This window comes from Equus asinus, chromosome 20 (assembly GCF_041296235.1).
Source record: "Equus asinus isolate D_3611 breed Donkey chromosome 20, EquAss-T2T_v2, whole genome shotgun sequence".
Lineage (NCBI taxonomy): Eukaryota > Metazoa > Chordata > Mammalia > Perissodactyla > Equidae > Equus > Equus asinus.
The window spans coordinates 16575414-16594485 of record NC_091809.1 but is presented as its reverse complement, the minus strand read 5'-3'; the positions used below and the strand labels follow the sequence as shown (position 1 = coordinate 16594485).

The window sequence follows — 19072 nt, the reverse complement described above, 5'->3', positions numbered from 1 at the left end:
ATTAGTTCATGAATCTTTGCAGTAACCCACTGAAGCAGTCCCTTCCCACTTTTATGGGTCCAAAGCCTGTGTTTCTGAGCTGGCAAGTGACTTGCCTCGGGTTTTGGCTGCAGACGTGCCATGTGGACTTTGAACTCCCTCCTCCTTCTTTCCCCTTAAAGACTTCAGCACTGGGATACCCGGAAACCTCTGACACAATGGCCATTTCCAAAGGGGATCAAAACCCCAAAAGGCTTACGCTGGAATAAAACAAGTTTCTAAAATGGATCTCTTCAAATGCCCACCATCGCTCCTCATCTGAGTTGACGTTTCCTCAGAATCATCAGTACACAATGTTTCTTGTTTTTTTCTCTTTCTTTCTTTCTTGCATTTTTCCTCCATGACCCTGAGTCCAAAAGAGCGCTAAATGGCACAGCCCATTTGAGGGCAGTTACTGTTTTACTCGTTAAAAACAAAACGTGCTGCATTTGGGGAAATGGCTGAGTCAGTTGTGATGTTTCAATGTAGCCAAGTCTGACAACCAAGGGCAATCCCAGATGGCCAGGTCTCTGGGGGGTATTTTCTCTGACATTTCCCCCCTCTTGCTGTGTTCTCCGCACCTCCTGGGGAAGATGTGGTTCAAGTGATGGGAAAAAAAGTGGTCCACGGTCAAGGGCAGGGCGCCCTTGGGCTGCTTGGACAGAATGTGGCTTCCAGGGTGTCAGAAGCCAGAGGTCTGTCTGAAGAAGTTCTTTCTGTCTGTCCTGAAAGTGGTTGGTTTTGTTTTCACAGAAAATCCTCTTCAGGCCCTGGTGCCGAGGACACTAGGTATGACTCACCTGTGGGACGTCCACGTGGCCCCTGGTGGCTGCTCATCGCAGGGCCAGGGGGCCAGGCGGGGCAGGAAGCATGTCGAGCGCCTTCGAGACCCCCAGGGGCTTCTGTGGCTTGATGCATGCAACGGGCTGCTCTGCCGAGACCCCTCGCTCCACAAATTCACACGTTCAACGCCTTCACCCTGAAGTGGGATCTGGGCATGAACGCAGGGGGAAAGAAATCTTAACTAACACACCCTTACTAAGACACAGACTCGAAGGGGTACTTTCTGGGGGCACCTCCGAGATGGTACACAGTTCCCTCCATGCATTTCCGCGCTAAACATTTATCTATCAATGCCCACCGTGCCTGCAGAACGGCGCCCAGAGTCTAGACCACGTGCGGCAGCTAGTGGGGAAGACCGATGTGGAAACAGAGCTGTTTTTATTTGGGGTGACACGTGCGGGACCACAGATGTGAGCGAAGATGTGTTGTGTCACTGAATTCCACTCAGGACAGTCAGGCACGCTTCCCTTTGCCTGGTGTCTTAAAGAATTAAGGAGGTTGTCCTGGAGGAGAGGACAGGAAAACAGAGCTTGAGGACCCGTCAAGGGCTCTTGGGAGGAATAGAAGGCGAGTCGGGGCCATGTGGAGAGATTTTATTCTTTAAACAATGCTTATTTATGTTCAGGCAGGTGTGTGGCCCTGATCTGCCCTCTAGTGGCCATTTGGAGTATAATCTTGTAGTAAAGAAAACCCTAGAAATCTGGGGTGCTGGTCCAGAGCAGGGTTTCTGAACCTCAGCCCTGTTGACATTTGGGGCCAAGTCCTTCTCAGGTGTGGGGATGGCCCTGTGTGTTCTAGGATGTTTAGCAGCATCCCTGGTCTCTTCCCCAGTGGATGCCAATAGTACACCTGTCCCCCCAAATAGTGACAACCAAAAAATGTCTCCAGCCAGGCCAGATGTCCCCTGGTGGCAGGGTGGGGGACAGACGCACCCTTTGTCGAGAACCTCTGGTCCAATGTGAGGTTGTGCAATAATAAAATGCTGTGTTTGTAAGGAGTGGAAGAACCAGTTATGCTTTATCATGGGAGTCTTTCACTTTGTGGTTTTTTGGGATATAATCCTTTTGGTATATACATATTTGGTCTTTTTTTTTTTTTTTTAAAGATTGGCACCTGAGCTAACAACTCTTGCTAATCTTCTTTTTTTTTTTTTCCTGCTTTTTCTCCCCAAATCCCCCCAGTACATAGTTGCATATTTTAAATGGTGGGTCCTTCTAGTTGTGGCATGTGGGATGCCGCCTCAGCATGGCCTGATGAGCGGTGCCATGTCCGTGCCCAGGATCCGAACTGGTGAAATCCTGGGCCACCAAAGTGGAGCACACGAACTTAACCACTCGGCCATGGGGCCGGTCCCTGTTTTGGTCTGTTTGATGAGACCATTTTAAGTTTCCAGTGGTTCCGATATCAATTTCTCAGCAGTAATTCATGAAGCACCAGAGTGTCAACCATTTGGGGAAGGCCCATTGGTGCCTGTGTGGAAATGTTCTGTATCTTGCTAACGTGGCTATATCTTTGGTTTCTATCCAAGAATGTCATTAGTCTTTTCATACAAAAAGATCACAGAGAAAATCTTAATGAGTACCCCCAAAGTAGAGTTTGTTTGCTGACCACATGTTTTCTGATTATGGTGCAATAAAAACGAAAAGCAAACAGCAGAAGTTTGAACAGACAGCTCTAGTTCCTGGGTATTAAGAAGTCAATCACTTAGATATCTATTAGGACAAAGAAGAAATGGAAACTTTTGTTAAAGTCTATTTGGAAAAGAATAAAAGTGCAAATCCCACATACCTTAACTTGTAGAATATTGCCAAACTGGGCTTGGCTGCAAATTGGTAGACTTAAATGATGTCATACATTAAGAAAAAATGTAAAAATATAAATGTATTAGGGAGGGAGGGGAAAAACCAATATAGCTAAATACGATCAAAGAAAATATAATAAAGAAAAAAACTATAAATAATGAGAAGTAAAAAAGGTGATAAAAGAATAGGGGCTAAGGAAGATTTTAATCTGTTGAATTCTCTGGGTATTCATGTGCTATTCAGTTAGAAACTTTCAGTGAGGCGGGAAATTTTAACTTGTCTGAGCTGAATCAAGAAGCAGCAGAAAAATTAAATTTTCTAGTAACCTTGGAAAAAGACAAGAAAAAAGTGTCAATTAATTGCCTCAAAAAAGACTGCCTGGGCTCAGGCAGTTTTGCAGATGAATTCTTTCAAACTCTGAAACAGCAACTATTTCCTGTAATATAGAAGCTTTTCCAGAGTGTGAAAATCTACGGAAATCTTCCTATTTCATTTTTTGAAACTAACATCACACCCCATAGCAGAACATGACAAAGATGCTTCACTGAGAGAAAACCCCAGAACCAGCTAATCTGGGACTTTAGATCCAAATGTCCTAAATAAAACACCGGGCTGGTGATATCATTTATCTCAGAAGTGCAAGGATGGTTTGAGAGCAGGAGCTCTGACGATAGAATCTAATTCATCAGTATGAAAAATCACATAATGATCTCATTTGATCACATTAATTAAAAGTTTCTAATTTAGAACAATGGGAACAAGAGAGATGTTTATAAAACTAGGAATATTGCCTAGATGAAACCAATAGCCAAGGTAACATCATTCTGAAAACTGTGCCTGTTAGAGTTGGAAGGAGCCCAGCCTCGTCATTACTAGTTGACATTTCTCTGAGTATGTAGCCAGTGCGATAAGACCCAAAACAAAAATTAGAATGGTGAAGAATGGATTGTGGCAAATGAAATAATTGCTATGTGTGGATATTCTAGTGCAAGTGTGGAAAAACTATGGCAGCTCTCTGTTTTTGTCAATAAGGTTTTATTGGAATGTAACCACAGTCATTTGTTTTTTACATTTTGTCTATGGCTGCTTTCAAGCTACAAGGGCTTGAAAGCCATTGAAAATTGAGTAGCTGTAACAAAAGCCACATGTCCCACAAAATCCAAAATATTTACTATCTAGCACTTATGGGAAAAGTTTGCTGAGCCTTTTCCTAGTGTGTTCCTTGAAAATCCAAGAAAATCAACTCTGAAAGTCTTAGAATGATTAAGAGTTCAGGAAAGTAGTTAGAATATAAATAAACAAACAAAAAAAATCAATAGGTATACTAGCAATAATTAGAATATAAAATGGTGGAAAAGATCCCTTTCGTAATTGCTAAAAAACTTTAGTAACCCCATCTAGAATTACCTGTAAAGGAAAAAATTAAAAAACTTGCTGATATATAAAATTTTGCAGATAATATGAAAGACTGTTTCAGGTCATTTAAAGAAAACTCACTGGCCAACAACAAACCGAGGTAAATCACACAATACGGTTGATAAAGGGTAATACCCTTAGTGAATGAACAGCACGAGAGTAGGAATGAGGAGAGCACAGACCTTCATGGAAAAATAGGATAAGGATGGACAGTTTCCTAGAGAAACATAAAAGAACCAGTCACGGAAAGAAGAGTTCCTATTCAGCAGTACATAGAGATGCAAATAAAGCAGTAGAGTGATGGCTTTAAAAAAATAATCTCTCAGGGGGGCTGGCCCTGTGGTGTAGTGGTTAAGTCCAGCACACTCCTCTTCAGTGACCTGGGTTCATGGGTTCGGATCCCAGGTATGGACCTACACCACTCGTCAAGCCATGCTGTGGTAGCGGCCCACATATGAAATAGAGGAGGATTGGCACAGATGTTAGCTCAGGGCTAATCTTCCTCAAGAGAAAAAAAAAAGGAAGATTGGCAATAGATGTTAGCTCGGAGCAAATCTTCCTCAAAAAAAGAAAATCTCTCAGGTTGAAAAAACAAAACAAAACAACAACAAAACACTTTCAATTCTCAGTTTTGCTGAGGGTATCCTGAGGGAAAGTTTCATGGGTTACTGATGAGACCACAAGTTAATAAAAAGGTCTGCGTAGCAAGTTAGCTGTATGCATTAAGAGGCATAACCTAGTGATTTCTATGAATCCACTTTTAGGAACTGTAGGACGATCAGACAGTGATCAAAGCAATATTTATAATGGCAAAAAAAGGAAAACATATTAAAAAAATAGGAAGAGGATTATGTAAGTTATGGCTCATTCATTAAATGGAGTATTTTACAGTTTTACAAGTTTTCTGCAATGAGCATGTACTACTTTCTTAACTAAGAGGGAAAACCCTCACCTTGAAAAAGAAAAAATGTAAATTCTGTCCTACTTAAGACGTTGTGGTTTAAGGAAAATATTTGACAAATGCTTCCAATCTAACAAGTAAATGAAATGGGTTATAAAACTGGCTTGATCCTCATCATACCCGTACATAATGTTTCTAGAAAAAAAAAAATTACCCACAGGATACCATGGGCAGTAGAATGGCGAGTAATTTCAATTTTCTTTACATTTTTTTTTTGCATTTATAAATTTTTAGGCTATCAACATTTATTTCTGAATGTATCTTTTTAGGGAGGGAAAAAGTGTGTCAATTGCTTAGGTAGTTTTTAGAGTTATTAGTGTTACCATGCTGAGCGATAAGATTCCTTTACCAAGAATTGGACTTTAATTAATCAAACTGCCCAGGTGCCCTAAATGGTCATAAGAATTAGAAGATGCATTTCTCCCGTTTAAACTGATGATGTTGGCCAGTAGCTTGGGTCATTGGGCAAATCCCATTTGGCAGGGCTTCCTGAAAAGCTAGACTCTTACCCGCTTTGGGCATCTTATTTTTAACACTGACCCTGGGTAGCCTCTTAATCTGCAAAATGAAAACCTGAAATCAAGCATGTTGAGGGGAATATCGGTGCGTGTCTACTATGGATGGTCCTGGAGCCCGTCCCCCTTCCTGGGGTGGGTCTGCTCTGATACTTATGATGCTTACAAGGGCATCTTGAAAGCTGCTCTGAATTGTAATTCCTGGCAATTTGCATTTTAATCTACATGCCCCCCCCTCAAATCTCGCTACACCAGTCTCATTTTAAGCCTTTCGTTCTCCAGCATCCTTTTCTTTAAAGATGGTGATCCGGTGACCATGTGTGTCCTACTCTTGTTACAGACCGTCTCGGAAACGCAGGGCGCTTGCTGATGTCGGGAATGTGACGGTGGCCGTGCCCACGGTTCCGGGTTTCCCTAATACCTCCTCCACCAGCACGCCCACGAGCTCAGAGGAGCGCAGACCCTTCGAGAAAGTGGTGAACAAGGAGTCGCTGGTCATCTCCGGCCTGCGCCATTTTACCGGCTATCGCATCGAGCTTCAGGCTTGCAACCAAGATTCCCCCGAAGAGAGGTGCAGTGTGGCTGCCTATGTCAGTGCCAGGACCATGCCCGAAGGTGGGTAGGCACACCTTGGGGCGAGCAGACGCAGGCTGATCAGGGGAAGCCCTCCAGCCTCTAAGCAGCATATATTTGTACTTCAACTTATTTGCCTTTATCATTTTTAACTTTTTCCCCAACTTCATTGAGATACAGTTGACCTATAACATTGTGTAAGTTTAAGGTATACCACACGCTGATTTGATACATTTATATATTGCAACATGATGACCACTGTAGCATTACTAACACCTCTGTCACGTCACATTGTTGCCATTTCTTTTTGATGGTGGGGACATTTACGATCTACTCTCTTAGCAACTTTCAAGTGTATAATACAGTATTAGTAACTGTCACGACATGCCGTATGTGAGATCCCCAGAACTCATTCATCTTCTAACTGGAAGTTTGTATCCTTTCACCAACATCTCCCCATTTCTCCCGTACCCATCTCCTGCCAACCACCAGCCTGCTCTCTGTTGCCGTGAGTTTGGCGTTTTTAGATTCCACATAGAAGTGAAATCATATCGTATTTGTCTTTTTCTGTTTGACTTATTTCACGTAGCATAATGCCTTCAAGGTCCATCCTTGTCTGCCTTTATTATTTTTGAATTGCATGAGTCATACACAGCCACCGTATAAACTTTAGAAAATGCATACAAGCCATAAGAAAAATAAAGTAAAATTAAGACATGCATATGTGTAGCATATTAGTCAGGGTTCTCTAGAGCAACAGAGCCAACAGGATGCGAGATAGGTAGATAGATAGATAGATAGATAGATAGATAGATAGATAGATAGATAGACAGATGTGAGATAGATAGATAGGTAGATAGACAGACATAGATACGTAGACAGTTCATGAAGTGAGTTTTATTGTCCATTCTCTGATGAGGGAAATGGAGCACAAGAAAGCCACATGATGTGCGGGTTGCTCAGCTGGTAAGTGGTTGAGTTGGGATTCGACCCACGGGTCAGTTCCCCGCCTCTAACCGCTTGCTCCCTACAGCCAAGGCGGACGACATCGTTGGCCCCGTGACTCACGAAATCTTCGAGAACAATGTCGTTCACTTGATGTGGCAGGAGCCCAAAGAACCCAACGGTCTGATCGTGCTGTACGAAGTGAGTTATCGACGATACGGCGATGAGGTAAGCTCCTTGACACGTGGGCATGCGCCTTCGAGGCTGTCGTTGGTACTTCCTTCCTCCTCTTCAATTCTGGCCCAAATGCTTCTCTCATTGGATACTTTGTTGTTCAGACTCAAAGCCTCGATTCATAACTTTCCAGGGAGATGGGTCAGAAATGCTGATCCGCACACTTGTTTCTTTCTCCAGTTTCTCACGTTTTTAGCTCTGTCCTGCGAGTTGGATGATGGTGGTCTGCCTTTGTCTCGCCCCTGACTCATGTCACGGGGAGACTCGTTTTGCTGTAGAGAGAGTTATCTGAGTCTGAAAATAAATCCTTAAAATCTTAATAAGCGATTTTTTCTTGGGTGCCTCTCTTACCTATCTGACACCGTGCAGAGTGATGGATGAGTACAGAAATGCACAAGCGTCGGAATCTAAGAACAAAAAAGTAGCTAAGCCACCCCAAGGGCCGACTATGTGCCCTGTGCATGTTAAATGCTTTACACACAGTATCTCATTTATTATGTTTTATCATATCTAAGATGTGATGAGAGGCCCCATTATTGTAATGAACTACTAAGAAAGAGAAAGACTGCCAATTCTAGTTGTAAGATGGTGTTGCTTGTAAGGTGCATTCCAGTTTCAGGAATGTCAAAATAATATGCCTCTTGGGACCAATGACATGCAATAAATCCTCAGAATAACCCAGTGAGCTTGGTACTGAGGCATCCAGAATTTAAGTTGCATTCAAGGTCCATAAGAATAGAGTCAGGATTCAGACCCAAGACTATCTGATATTCTAAGCCAGGGGTTGGCAACTTTTTTCTGTAAAGGGCCAGATAGTAAACATGTTTGGTTCTGCAGCCACATGGTCTCTGTTGCAAATACTCAACTCTGCCGTGGTAACGTGAAAGCCGTCATAGAGATGATATGTAAACGAATGGGTGTGGTTGTGTGCCAATAAAACTTTATTTATAAAGGCAGGCAGCAGACTAGATTTGGCTCAGGGGCTGTAATTGGTCGGCCCCTGCTCTGAGCTGTGCCTGTAACCATTGTGGCGAAGGTCTCCATTCCCAGAAGGGCTTGGGGTCTACTCCTGCCAGGAGAGGCTCTGCTGAGGCTTGGACCTGATTGGGGCCAGGCCTCCCCTCCACTGGTTGATGGCAGGCAGATAAATCAGGTCCCCTCTCTGGGTTTGACCCAGAAGGTGTACCCTGTGCTTGACTGAGCCCTTCCCCTGCCCCAGGCACTGCTCTGAGCCCTTTACAACGATCCATTCAAACTTCACCGTCATCCCACCAGGTGGGATCTACCAGGATCTACCATGACAGTCTTCCTGCCAGGTGGGACCTGTTACTGTCTCCATTTACAGCTGAGAGAATGGGAACTTGGGGAGCTAAGTGGACTTGCTCAGGGTCACACACCCAACTCTCAAACCCAGACTGTGGGCTCTGGGGTCTACCATCTATAGTTGAGGGTGATCATGGAGGTCGGAGGTCATTTTCTGTAAATGGCCAGAGAGTCAATATTTTTCGCTTTGAGAGCCATACGGTCAGGCTCAGGCACTAGGGTTTTTTAAAAAAAAATAACAGCTTTATTGAGATACATTCACCTACCATAAGATACACTCATTTGAAACATACAATTCAATGTTTTTTCAGTACATTCACAGAGTTGTGCGACCATCACCACAGTCAATTTCAGAATATTTTCATCACCCCAAAAAAGAAACCCCATTCCTCGCTTAGCCATCACCTGCAAATCTTCCCTACCTCCTCTCTCTCCAGGCCCTGGCAACTACTAATGAGCTTTCTGTCTCTCTGGATTTGTTGGGTCTGGACATTTCCTAAAAATGAATCATACAATATGTGACCTTTTGTTACTCGCTTCTTTCGTTAGTGTGCTGTTTTTGGGCTCATCCACGTTGTAACATGTGTCAGTGTTTCATTCCTTTTTATGACTGAATAATATTCCATTGTATGAAGGAACCTCCTTTTGTTTATCTATTCATCCCTTGATGGACTTTTGTGTTGTTTCCACCTTTTGGCTATTATGAATAATGCTATGAACACACATGTACAAGTTTTTTTTTTTTAAATTGAGATCATATTGGTTTATAACATTATGTAAATTTCAGGTATACATCAATTATATTTTGGCTTCTGTTTAGACTGCATCGTGTTCACCACCAAAAGTCTAGTTTCCATCTGACACCATACACATATACCCCTTTACCCTTTCTGCCCTCCTCTCACCCCCTTTCCCTCTGGTAACCACCAATCTATTCTCCTTATCTATGTGTTTGTTTGTTTGTTTATCTTCCACATATGAGTGAAATCATATGATATTGGTCTTCCTCTGTCAGACTTATTTTGTTTAGCATAATAACCTCAAGGTCCGTCCACGTTGGTACAAATGGCATGATTTTATCGTTTTATGGCTGAGTAGTATTCCATTGTATATATAGACATATACCACATCTTCTTTATCCATTCATACATTGATGGGCACTTAGGTTGCTTCCAAGTCTTGGTTACTGTGAGTAATGCTGCAATGAACATAGGGGTGCACATATCTTTCTGAATTAATGTTTTCATGTTCTTTTGATAAATACCCAGTCGTGGGATGGCTGGATCATATGGTGGTTCTATTTTTAATTTTTTGGGGAATCTCCATACTATTTTCCATAGTGGCTGCACCAGTTTGCACTCCCACCAGCAGTGTATGAGAGTTCCCTTTTCTCCACATCCTCTCCAACACTCATTTCCTGTCTTTTTAATAACAGCCATTCTGATGAGTATGAGGTGATATCTCATTATAGTCTTGATTTGTATTTCCCTCATAATTAGTGATGTTGAACATTGTTTCATGTGCCTGTTGGCTATCTGTATACCTTCTTTGGAAAAATGTCTGTTCATATCCTCTGCCTATTTTTTTGATCATGTTGTTCATTTTTTTGTTGTTGAGATGTGTGAATTCTTTATATATTTTGGATATTAACCCATTATCACACATATGGTTTGCAAATATCATCTCCCAATTGTTAGGTTGTCTTTTTGTTTGGTTGATGGTTTCCTTTGCTGTGCAAAAGCTTTTCAGTTTGATGTAGTCCCATTTGTTTTTTTCCTATTGTTTCCTTGAAAATGGTGCTTGACAAGGTACTTGAAAATATGCTGCTAAGACTGGTGTCAAAGAGCATACTCCCTATTTTTTCTTCTCGGAGTTTAATGGTTCCAGGTCTTACATTCAACTCTTTAATCCATTTTGAGTTAGTTTTTGTGTGTGGTGCAAAATAATGGTCTACTTTCATTCTTTTCATGTGATTGTCAAGTTTTCCCAACGCTATTTATTGAAGAGACTTTTCTTTCTCCATTGTATGTCCTTGGCTCTATTGTCAAAAGTTAGCTGTCCATAGGTGTATGGATTTATTTCTGGGCTCTCCATTATTCTGTTCCATTGATCTGTGTGTTTGTTTTTGTGCCAGTACTGTGCTGTTTTGATTACTGTAGCTTTGTAGTATATTTTGAATTCAGGTAGTGTGATACCACCAGCTTTGTTCTTTTTTCTCAGTATTCCTTTGGCTATTCGGGGTCTTTTTTTGTTTCATATAAGTTTTAGGATTCTGTGTTCTATTTCTGTGAAGAATGTCATTGGGATTCTGATTGGGATTGCATTGAATCTACAGATTGCTGTAGGTAATATGGACATTTTAACTTTGTTTATTCTTCCAATCCTTGAACACAGAATATCTTTCCATTTCTTCTTCAATTTCTTTCAATAGTGTCTTATAGTTTTCAGTGTACAAGTTTTTATGTGGTTGTATGTTTTTAGTTCTCTTGAGCGCACACCTAGGAGTGGAATTTCTGGGTCATCTGGTAACTCTACATCTAACTTTTAAGGAAATTCCACTCTTTCCCAAAGTGGCTGCACCATTTTATACTTCCACCAGCAGTGTATGAGGAGTCCAGTTTCTCCACATCTTCACCAGCACTTGCTCTGGTCCATCTTTTTGATTATAGCCACGCTAGTGGGTGTGAAGTGGTATCTCACTGTGGTCTTGCTTTGCATTTCCGTGGTGGCTCATTTGGGCCTGAGTTTTGTGTCCTGCCCAGAACCAATGGGACTTTTCAGCCTCAGGCAGTCAGGGGCAGCCCCGGAACCAAGGTAGGGTTGAGGGTGGGAGACAAGAGCCGTTCAAGCGGGAGGCACAGCATCCAAAGAAAGTTTGGGGTGGTGTTGGTGGCAAGGAAGAGAAGATGGATTCTGTAGAGTGAGCAACACACGTTTCCACTGCAAATCTCCCTTGATTTTATTCTTGCTGCTGTGACCAACTTGTCTCCATTTGGCTGGTACTTTCCGGGTTTGAGCACTGACGTCCTACGTACATACTAGGAACCACTTGGTCCCCAGTAAACTGGGACTGTTGGTTACCCTATTGGCATTGGACCTAACCCTAAGTTCTCCTAGCTGCCTTTGACTGGCCTGCCTCTCCTGTTCTCAGAGCCGAGAGTCACCAGTAGGAATCCCCACATAGCCTCTGCCCAACACAGCCTGACCCTGATCCCAGACAGACCAGCCCCCTTTGCCCAGAGAGATGGGGGCTAAAATGAGAAGAGAGCGACAGGTTACAATCACCTTTTAAAAAACCTTTTCATAGACAAGACTGGTTGGTTGTCTCCACCATTTTCCTTGATTGCTTAACATCGCTTTGATAAACTAAAAAGTAGCATAAATTTTTTTTTACACCATTTCTACTGTTGGTTTTACAGCAGTAAACCAGCCTTTGGTGGGAGGTCATTTTTTTTCTTATTTGCTGTTTTAATAGAGAAAATCACCTCTGGCTGCACTGCTTTTGAAACTTTTGTTAGAATCCTTTGTCCCCTCCCTGCCCTGAAAGAGACCCTGGCCCCAGGGACCACCCCCTCCCTGGAAAGAGCATCGATTTTCAAGTTTCATGTGCTCACATTCTTTGCTTCAGTGTCTTTTGCAGTTTTCAACTTTTTCTCTTTTTCCTGTTTGCACAAAAGTTTATGTAATCGGAATCTTCACTCCTGATCAGGTTTTGCTTCTTGTTTTGCTTTTTATTCTGGGATTTTTGGTGTCTACGGAGAGAGCTGCAGCAGGTTCTAGTTCCTTCCATCGTGTTCTTTTCTCCGTCCCCACCCCTCGAGGTGTCCGGGGTAAATGATCAGCGTTGGAGGGTGAATTTCCCCTTTGTCCCGGATAGCAGCTACCTTTGGTTTCTATATTTGCTTATTTATCCCTTTCTACTTGGTGACTCATTCTACTTGGAAGAACCTTTGGACTAGAGTTCCCACCCCTGCCGCCAGCCCGGTTTGTTTTCTTGCTGTTGTTGTCACATGATAAGCACGGGAGTTTTTACATTTCTTCCTCTCCCCACTCCCCCCTAGAATTTTCCAGCCCAGTTCTCTGCATGCACTAATAGCTTGGAGCTGTTCTGGAAAGTTTCCATCGTGTGGCTTGCAGGGTTTATGTTCTTATTTTCCAAGGAGCCTCACTTCCCTCCTAATAAGCTCTGGGTTTATCTCTATTTACAGGTTTATTCCTGGGCTGTGTTTGTTTTCCTTCTCCCCTCTCTTTTATCAGACACTTAGGTAGATCCCAGCTCATTAATGATGGTAAAAAAAAAATCAAATCAAATCAAATCAAAAGGCTGCCCCAGAGGAAGGAAGGAGTTTTCTCATTTGTCCTTAAGACGTGAAATCCATGTCTCCTTTTGGTTCTGACAAGGCAGATGCGAGGTGTGAGGGCAAAGCCTGAAATGCAGTTTAGGCAATGTCCTTTTCTTTCTCGTCCTTCTGGGCAAAGCCTGCTGAAAGGATCTCACAGTGATTTCAAGAAGAGGAGTATTTCACAACTCGTGTAAATTATGTGAAGTTCCAGTTCTGGTGCCCACAGCGTTTCCTGGGTGCACAGACACACCATTCCTTTATAGATATTAGGGGTTCAGAATTCGTCTCTGGCTGCTTTTGCGCTACGGCAGCAGGGTTGAGTTGGTGACAGTGACCGTCTGGCCCCTTGAAGCCGAAAATATTTACTCTCTGGACCTTTACAGGAAAAGTTCATGGACCTGCACCCTGAGCCTCAGTTTCCTCGTCTCTAACATAAGGCTAAGCCACCGAGTTGTCCTAAGAATTCAGTGCAATGATCCAGGTCCTCTGCTCGGCTTGTGGTTTAGGAAGAGTTGGCTGTTATCACTAATGATGTTGCCTAAGTCTGTTTCCTTATCAGTGGAGCTAAGTTTCTAGGATTCCGAGAGTCCGTAAGTCGCTGGCCTGTGGCGCTCTGATTGTGCCGTCCTCCCTCTGTGTCGTTTCTGAGCGGGGTCCTGTCTATGACATTCCCACCCGGGATGGATGCTCTGGAATGTACGAAGCACACCACCCACCTCCTCCTCTCTCTCCTCCCCTTGTCTTTCAGGAGCTGCATCTCTGTGTGTCTCGCAGACATTTTGCCCTGGAGCGGGGCTGCCGGCTGCGCGGGCTGCCACCGGGGAACTACAGTGTGCGAGTGCGGGCCACCTCCCTGGCAGGCAACGGCTCCTGGACCGAAGCCACTTATTTCTACGTGACAGACTATTGTAAGTCTGCACAGCGACTTCGACTGGTTGGGTCTGTGATTGGCACTGGGTCCGGCAGAATCTTTCAGAGGATGGTCGAGGAAGCTTGGAGGGTGTGCGCGCTGGTCTTGGTCTTCACCCCTGGGTCCCCTGGCTGCCACTGTGCCACTGGGGCAAGGTGCATGCCCTCTCTGAGCCCGCACTTCCTCATCTCATCTGTTCATGGGGATAATAACAGGACCCTCCTGTGGAGGTGGGAGTTTCAATGGCATCATGAATGTGAAGTGGCTGGCACAGGGCACATCTGATAAGTACGTTATTAACCCCTGTCACTAGTGTCCAATCTTTGGCATCAGATGGGCCATGCCTTTCATGGGAGGAGGTGAGAGGTTCTCTACTCAGCCTTGGATATGCTCTCGATGTGCAGGCAGTAAGTGCTGCCATTGGGCGAGCTGGACGCACTGTGGACAGGAGGATGGGGAGAGATGGGGAAGGCTGAGTTGGTCAGGGAGTGCTTCCTGGAGGTGGTGACATCTTCATCTAGACCAAGAAGAATGTACAAGTGGGGTCAAAAGAGATTTTCAGCCTGGTACGTGGTGGGAACCTAGACACTTGAATGAGAGAACAAACAAATGACTTAGAAGGAGCAGGATTCTAGACCAGGAGGAGCTGGAGCTTGGGCGGGATGGGTGAGATGAGGCTTCTGCTTGGCTGGCTGGATTTTCATTTACTTCCCACAGTGGGAGTGCAGAAAGTGGGAAGTGATTCTTGCTGGGATGGTCTGGCCAGGGTCTGGGCTTGGATGAGTATCCTGACACCAGCTGGGTGTACCGCATGATAATTCTGACGCTCCCCACCCAGTGGAGTTAGCACAGACCCCACAAGTGTAACAGCACAGTTCCCAACAAGACTGCCCTCACTTCAGATGCCAGATGCAAGTTTGGGGGTTCTCCTGGCCACTCATACTTCTGGCCAACTGGCAACAAATTTGGGGATTACCATGACCCCCTCAGATCTGATCATTTGCTAAAATGGCTCACAGAACTCAGGACGGTGCTATATTACAATGACCGTTTTATTATAAAGCATATAAGTCAAGACCTCCTGAATGATGAGACACCTATACAGCAAGACGATGGCCAGGAGGGTCCCGGACGCTGAGCTCCTGTGTCTTCTCCCCATGGAACTGGGACGTGTCATGTCGCCCTCATACTGATGTGCTCATTAGCCAGGAAGCATCTCTGAGCTTCAGTGTCCAGAGTTTTTATTGGGGTTTCATTGCATAGATGTGATTGACCGAGTCATTGACCGTGTGATTGATCTTCACTTCCAGCCCCCACCCCTCTCTGGAGCTCAGGCTCACTGAACATCCTGCTCCTCTGAATACGTGCTTGGTCTTCTGGTGACCGGTCCCGTCCTGAGTCATTGCATCCCTCAGTGTAAACTCAGGTGTGTTCCAAAGGACTCCTCAGTGTCAAAGACACTCCTATTACTCAAGATATTTCAAGAATTTGGAGTCTGTCTCTTGGGAACCAGGAACACCGTGAATAAATTTCGCAGGAAAATATCAAAGTGGGGAAAATATTTGTAACGTCCTTGGCCAAGAGTGAATATGCTTAATACAAAATGAATATTTGTTATGAGGAAAAGATATATGTCCTAACACAAAAATAAGCAAAGGACATAAGTAGCCAATTTAAAAAGAAATATGAGAGCCAGGCCTGATTGCCTAGTGGTTACACTTTAGTGCACTCTGCTTCCGTGGCCCGGGTTCACTTCCTGGGTGCAGAGCCACACCACTTGTCTGTCAGTAGCCATGCTGTGGTGGTGGCCCACACGGAAGAACTAGAAGGGCTTACAGCTAGAATATACAACTATGTACTGGGGCTTTGGACAGGAAAAAAATATGAAAAATAGAAAACGTAAAAAATGTCCAACCTCACTCAAAACCACACCAAAAAAAAAAAAAAAGCAAATTAAAACAAGATATGATTCTTTTTTTGAGGAAGATTAACCCTGAGCTAACATCTGCCACCAATCCTCCTCTTTTTGCTGAGGAAGATTGGCCCTGAGCTCACATCTGTGCCCATCTTCCTCTGCTTTATACGTGGGATGCTGCCACAGTGTGGCTTGGGATCCAAACCAGCAAACCCTGGTTCACCGAAGTGGTGCATGAGACTTTTACCGCTATGCCCCCAGGCTAGCCCCAAGATATGATTTTTAACTTATCAAAATTGGCAAGGTTTCTCTTTCTGTTTTTTAACTACAGTGCTCAATGTTGTCCAAGAGTGCAGACATACGGACATTCTTTTTCACGGTGGGCGAGTGCTAAAACCTAGTACTTTAATAATACATATCAAAAAATCTCATAAAGGCTCTTTGTATTTGAGCCAACACTTCTGGCTCTAGAAACTTATCCTAAGGAAACAAACAGAGATGTGCAAAAAAAGATACACGCTCGAAGAAATCCAGTGCAGCATTGCTAACAACAGCAAAAAATCTGGAGAATTAAATGTTGGACACATTAGATTACTTAAAGAAAATTCCTTCTTATGTAACAAGGAGGCAAGCATTTTACACCCAAGGTGTAAAATTTAAGGAGACAGTGGCTGGCCTAGTGGTGCAGCGGTTAAGTGTGCACGTTCTGCTTCGGCGGTCTGGGGTTTGCCAGTTCAGATCCCGGGTGCGGACATGGCACCGCTTGGCAAGCCATGCTGTGGTAGGCGTCCCACATAGAAAGTAGAGGAAGATGGGCACAGATGTTAGCTCAGGGCCAGTCTTCCTCAGCAAAAAAAAAAAAAAAAAAAAAAAAAAAATTAAGGAGATGCTCACCCTCAGGGGCTAACCCTGCCCTTGCATGAGCCAGGGCAAGACTTCCTCTCAAATTTTTCACCCTAGATGCTTCCCTTCCCTCACCCTAGTTCTGGCAGCCACGGGAATCTGCAGAATGAGCAGGACTGTGGGGTCCGGGAAGCAGAGATGGGGACGGCATCGTGGGTCTCGGGATTCTGCCCTGAGCCTTGCTGAGTCCTGACCTGCTTGGTAGCCTCCAGCTTCCCCGCTCCTATGGAAGAAGGGAGGGGAGGAGGGGACACACAGACAGCTGCATGTGACCGGATGGTTTCCATTTCTCATGTCCTATTCAATCACCAAATATTTACGGAGACTTTCTGCGTGCCAGGAGCCACCGGAGACGGGGTGAGGCAGTTTGCTGTCAATTCCGGGACGGGCAGGAGGACGAGATATCTCAGGATAGAGCTGGCCACTGGAGGCAGGGTGGGGCAGTGATCAAGAACTCACTCAGATTGCCCGGGTTCACATCCCTGCTCTGCCCTGGATCAGCTCTGGGACTTTGGGGAGATCCCTCCCCTCTCTGAGCCTCTGTTTCCCAATCTGTTAACTGGCATGAGTCATGGTGCCTCCCACCTTGGCTTATGTGACGAGTAAATAAGATCGCTCATGCGAAGCACTTCAAACACTGCTTGGTGTTTAGTGTGTGTTCAGTAAACTGCTATTTATTAAAGGCCCGGAGGACCAGATTCCTTTTCTGACTTCAGAATCCATTTTCTTCCTCGGGTTGGAAGAGTCTGAATATGTGGGTGTGTTAATGATTACAGACAACTCAGCTTTGCATGAGAATTTTAAAAAATAAGGGTTGCCTAACATTTCTGCCATAGGTTTACAAGGGTTTTTTTTTTATGGGGGAGGACCTCCCAGCACACACAAGGCACTTCCTGGGGAATTTTTATCCACCAGAGGTGCTGTTGAAATTAAGATAGGCTATATAATTTGCAGAGCCCAGTGCAAAATGAAAACGCAGGACCCCTTGTTTAAAAATTGTTAAGACTTTCAAGATGGTGACAGAGGAGCGTTAAACCAAGAGCAAGACCCTTCTGAGTGTGGGGACCTGGGTGACGGCTTTGGTTGCATGCCTGTGAAGCTGGCCCTGGGTGGGGAAGGGGGAAGTCTGGCAGTGGGCAGTGGTCTGTGGGTCAGGAGTGTGTGCTTCCAGAATACAGACCTCTGAGCCCACTGCCCAGCCCCATGGAAACCAGCGGAGAGAGAGTCAAGACAGGAGAGTGGGGACAAGTGTGTGTGGCCCACTGTTATAGGCATGGATGTGATTTTTGATGCGAACTTGGATGTAAACACATTTTTGATGTGAAATATGTATTTTCTGATTTTATTTTAGTAGACGTCCCATCAAATATTGCAAAAATCATCATCGGCCCCCTCATCTTTGTCTTTCTCTTCAGTGTGGTCATTGGAAGCATTTACCTCTTCTTGAGAAAGAGGTAAGCGCAGTGGTGTGCTGGTATAAATGGTTAATAACCGACTCTCTGAGAAAAAATATGCCCAGATGTAGGCAGAGCTATGTCTAAGTTTATTATAAATTTTACTGATATAAAGGGTACGTAGCAGGCAATTTATAGATAATGACAGTAATACAATATGCAATCTTCTTTATCGTAAATTCCCTCTGTTCAGTTAATTTTCACAAAATGCTTTTGTCAGTTTTCTTTTTCCTGAAGCTTTGAATCTATAGCCAACCTATGGTTGCAATTGATAAAGGAGTGTAGTACCAACCTGAATGTTGGTTGTTATTATGTTGATATTAAAGAGTAAGACAAAAATGAGATAAGACGTAAATGATAGGAATGACTTTGCTGGCTCAGTGAATAATTCTTAAATGCTGGGAGAACGTTTTCTCAATTTATTATGCCATTCGCAATGTCGTGGCTACAGAGAGGACACACCGTTAAGTTTAATCTGCATTATTAACATTTTATCCATTACTTTCTCAAGCCTGAGTGTACAACAGAAGCATAAGTCAAGTCTTGGTTGGTGGTGTTTACCGATTTCGGTGGTGTTAATATTCCCACCATGGCCAATTTCAAGCTATAAACACGATGTCACTGAGTGCAGAGTTAGAAAGAGATATGCAGTCTTTGTCTTGCTCTGGCTCATTTCCGCTCGATGGATACAATAATGTAAACAGAGGTGGTAATGTAGATAGCCTCAAGAGCATTGATTGTAGTAAAATGTAGCACCATACTTAGGGAGTAGTGAGTTTTGAATATCCATTGCCTTTTCTTTTAATATAATTTAATTGCAAACCTATATAATTTAATTTTGAGCGACGATTGTATTTAATAACTGACTTGCAAGTTTCCAGAAGATTTAACAGTTGTTTCTCACAAGCTGGGACCAG

At 43.9% G+C, this 19072-nt stretch overlaps 1 protein-coding gene across 4 annotated transcripts in view; it reads left to right on the top strand.

Annotated features, from left to right (window-relative positions):
* The window catches only part of INSR (insulin receptor), a 124296-nt gene that overhangs the window by 94722 nt on the left and 10502 nt on the right, over nt 1-19072 (top strand). Inside the window, exons 11-15 of one of the 4 annotated variants that reach the window (XM_014862015.3) lie at nt 772-807; nt 5896-6170; nt 7162-7301; nt 13722-13881; nt 18056-18155. In XM_014862015.3, coding sequence (XP_014717501.2) covers nt 772-807; nt 5896-6170; nt 7162-7301; nt 13722-13881; nt 18056-18155 — 711 coding nt within the window. Of the gene's footprint in view, nt 1-771; nt 808-5895; nt 6171-7161; nt 7302-13721; nt 13882-18052; nt 18156-19072 lie in introns of all 4 variants that reach the window. The other 3 variants (XM_044753123.2, XM_044753124.2, XM_044753125.2) reach the window with 3 other exon arrangements.